The following is a 3971-nucleotide window of genomic DNA, read 5'->3' as shown; positions in this document are numbered from 1 at the left end:
ATTCAAGTAAGTAGCCTTTTTGTCATTAGTTTTGCCGTAGAAACATGTGGATTAAGTTCTAAGATAGTATTTTCTTGAGGTGGGCATTTACTTGTATCTTGACTAAATCATTTGTTTTACGTAAGTATATCGAATTTTTTATATTTTCTAAGCAGAGAATCCCAAATTGGGGGTGTTTCCCTCAACATAAATAGGCAGTTGACCCTTCAAGAGAATGAGCCATGAATGCATTTGAACTTGAGAATTCATAAATAATATTATGAACTTGATAGTACATGTGGTTGATGCATTTACACAGAACAATAAACCTAACTCATTTCTCTCTATCTCTAACTCTTACAAAAAATGGATCACCTTGCAGTAATAGCTGATTAAACATAGCTAATCTGCACTTCCTGAGGCAGAAGACGGTATTTGATGCCAAGCTCCTCCAGAATCTTCTTAAGCTCGACAACAAGATCCGATCTCCGGTTTCCCGCCTCTCCAACATTCTGGAAATTTATTGTATGAGTTACATACAGAGCAATTATCATCTTGTTCACATCCACAATCTCTTTCACTTGCATACTGTGATGGGGGCTCCACTGCTGAGGCTTACTCTCCAAATATCTGTTCATCAAAACCATCATTCACTAAGCACCATTCATATCATCCAATAAAATGAACCAAGATTTTTTACTCATGAGATTCAATACAAAACAATTTAGACTAAGGTTGGGTGTGGGAGTCGGAATAGGGATAACTTGATGCATTTGATGTCACGAGACGGACCTTAGCAGAAGAATTGGGTCCGTAAGTTACAGCATTAGTGAACCTGCCATGACTATCAGTTGCCAGGACATCAAGCTTCTTGCTAGGCTTCCTACAAAATGTAGATAGTACTTCCTAAGAGTTTTTTAGTAGTATATGTTTTAAGTAATTCTTCATTTCTATGTTTAATACTATACCACACCTTCTCTAAGTTTCAATTCTACAAGTATATAACATATTGAGAAGCACCATACCCTTTAATTTTAGCCCTCAAGGATGCTAAGCTCTCAACCGAAGTGGTGAAATCGACAGCAAACTCGACAGCATCACCCATCATCTCTGGGCTCCGGTTATAGTTGCTGATTGCTTTTGTAGCCAAGATTGCATTAGGATAGTACACCTTTTCATTGTTGCCTTTGAGAAAAATTGTTGTCAAGATATTCATTTCATCCACAGACATCTGCAGGAATCTTGATGAATTATACAATGGTGACAGATGAAAAGGTTTTGATGGGAGCAGAAAAAAAGGGGTGTACCTGCACGCCATCAATGACACAACGATCACCAACGTCAAAGGGGTGCACCACAAACACGAAGATCATGGCTTCGAACAATGTTTTGGCCGTGTTTCCAAACATGAACACTACGAGCAACAGCTGAGACGAGATGAAGACTAGAATGGAGGTCGTTGCAATCTCCATCAGAAGAATCCAGACTATAACAATCACAACCAGCACAAAGCATGAAGCGATCTTGTTTAGCTCCTCTATTGCTGTTTTCGAGTCTTTCAGAGACACGGCTAGGCATTTTCTCTCATTATGAGCCTTCACCTGAGTAAGATACAAGTTTGGATTCATAAATATCGTGAACATAGCCTTACTAGTTGAATTGATTCAGGGTTCTCACCACCCAATTTCTAAAGGCCGATTTCTTGATCCTTCTTGATTCTGCAGCCCCTTCGAACAGTGGGAAAACGTTATCAACTTCTTCCTTAGGCATGTAACGAAGGATGTCGTCTTCTTCAATGAATCTAATCCACAACAGAGTGCAAAGATAAACATCAACGGTTCAAGTTGAAAATTAAACAAGAAGACGGAAACATTGATGACAAACTCACTTGTGTCCATGCTTGGCCACTCTCTTGAATATGGCATTAGCAGCCGCCCTGGCCTCAACCTCGGTCGTGATCATCACCGTGCCTCCTCCCCCTTCCTCGACACTCTCATCGAGAATCTCTGACATGGTAAGCGAGTCGGAATTCCTTATCACATTCATCAGCCCTCCCATAGTCCAAGCAGACACCTTCTCCCTGTTAATCTTGTACAGTTTATCCACATTAATCACTTGCTCCCCTTTCTGCTGCACCCCCTTCCTGAAACTCAACCGCCCGCTGCTCCTGTAACTCTCACTCACGCCATCCCAGACGGGATTCCCCGACAGCGCCTGAAGTATGTACTGATGAAAAATCGACTCCTGAATCCTATCAAAGTAGGTCTTGACATGAAAATTGGAAGCGACTATCTTAACCAACGTTGTCTTAACCATCCACATGACTGCGCCCACAAGAGTGGACACAATCCCTCTGGTGATCTTGTTCAAGATGTCGGATTCCCTTCTGGTCCGCCTGACCCCCCGGTTGATGAGAAGCACCCACGCCACGAGGATGAGGGCGAGCCAGACGACAATGCGCACGCTCTTCTTGAGGGCGAAGAGGAAGTAGAGCACCTTCTTCTTGAGGAGGAAGTTCCGCTCGATAAGGAAGACGAGGAGGTTGGTCGCCCACTCGGTGAAGAGATGGCCGCAGAATATCACCAGCACAAGGACGCACCACTTCCAGAGCTGCAAGCTCCATATCTGGACCTCGTTGTCGAGCTTACTTATCGTTTTGCTCAGGATTAACAGAGTTGTGATGCTCACAAATGCAATCCATTCTAGAATGAGCATGGCCCTCCACTTCCTGCTCCGCTTTGCGGCCTGGGGCTTGAGGATGTCCGTGTTGTACACGTCGTCATCGTTGTTGTCAATGTCATCATCATCGTCGTCCATCGAGGCCATAAGGGGCGTCCGCGGCGTGATGGGGGCGGATGTTTTTGGAGTGGGCTTTGGCGAAGGAGAGGAATTGGCGGCGGCTGGCTTCAAGCTGCTCGGGAACGGCGGCTCGGCGATTCGTGATTTCGGCTTCGAGTAAGCCGATTGTGTGACCGGTCTTCGGCGCATGTCCGCCTTCGAGTCTGGAGATGGAGCTGGGATGACCAGCTGAGCCGCCGCTGGAGCTGGAGCCGGAGCTGCGGCGGCGGTGTTGAATAAGTTCATTTTCATCTGAATATCGGATTCGGAATCGCCATTGTCTTTGGAATTTTCAGCTTCTGGTTTGGGAGAGTGAATCTCCAAAACAACATCTAAATTTCCGCCCTTTCCACCCACTGATATTTCACTTTCCATTATAAGCTAAGAGAATAAAAATTGAATCTTGATCAAAATTCAAAACTATCTATACAAAGAAAATAAGGACTTTGGATTTTATTTTATCTATCAAGGCAAGGTAACGAACTTACCGGTTAATTTGAAATTCTTATTTGATCGCAGAATACCACTTATTCTGAGATGCAACAACTGGAGTAGCTGTTCATTTGGTTGATGACTGCTGAGCACAAAATTATTGACATTTCAATATATTCAATAAAGGGAAGAGAAATGATTTTAGTTTTACTGACTTTGATTGGATTTTGGTTTATTTATTCTACTTTTTAGGATATTAGAAAAGTCGTCAAGACAAAATACCACTGTTTTCATTCTGCAAGTATAGATGTATGCATTTGACGTTGACCAATTGATCAACCATCTTCACTTTAGGATTTTATTGCCTACAATGTGCTTTAGTTTATTGTGTTTAATTTGTGCTATCTTCTTCTTTTTTTTCAATCCTAGTAATACTAGAGCATAAATGTAGAAAAAGAACAATTACTTTACAAATTGTTGTTTTTAAATAAAACGTGGTATAATCATGCATATGGTAAACAATAAGGTTTCTAGTTCATCTGTCTCATTTTAAATTTAAAATGAGATATTCTGTTTTCATATTTAATAAAAGTTTATTTTTTTATTAAAATATTCAATATATTTTTCTGTTTGTCTAATAAGTAACGTATTTTTCTATTTATCTAAATTTTGTAATTACGTGGTCGTTCTTGAATGAAATGGAGAGAGTAAAAAGTGTAGTA

At 41.3% G+C, this 3971-nt stretch overlaps 1 protein-coding gene across 3 annotated transcripts; it reads right to left on the bottom strand.

The window, feature by feature from the left end:
* Positions 1-226: 226 nt before the first annotated feature.
* LOC125187242 (mechanosensitive ion channel protein 10-like) lies at positions 227-3465 on the bottom strand. 3 transcript variants are annotated; one of them, XM_048083798.2, is made up of 7 exons: positions 3306-3465; positions 1868-3198; positions 1657-1780; positions 1287-1580; positions 1005-1210; positions 772-862; positions 451-609 (listed from the first exon to the last, which is right to left on the bottom strand). In XM_048083798.2, exons 2-7 carry the CDS (start codon positions 3190-3192, stop codon positions 595-597), a joined length of 2055 nt encoding a protein of 684 aa, XP_047939755.1. In that variant the 5' UTR covers positions 3193-3198; positions 3306-3465; the 3' UTR covers positions 451-594. The 3 variants fall into 3 exon arrangements, with proteins under 3 accessions (XP_047939753.1, XP_047939754.1, XP_047939755.1); XM_048083796.2 differs by lacking the exon at positions 772-862 and having other exon boundaries at positions 227-609; XM_048083797.2 differs by lacking the exon at positions 772-862 and having other exon boundaries at positions 227-609; positions 1868-3173; positions 3306-3464.
* Positions 3466-3971: the final 506 nt, after the last annotated feature.

The sequence above is a fragment of the Salvia hispanica genome, chromosome 5, assembly GCF_029641045.1.
Source record: "Salvia hispanica isolate PSC_SH4W2 chromosome 5, Shi_PSC_v1, whole genome shotgun sequence".
Lineage (NCBI taxonomy): Eukaryota > Viridiplantae > Streptophyta > Magnoliopsida > Lamiales > Lamiaceae > Salvia > Salvia hispanica.
The sequence above is the reverse complement of the archived record's forward strand: the minus strand, read 5'-3'. Positions and strand labels throughout refer to the sequence as shown.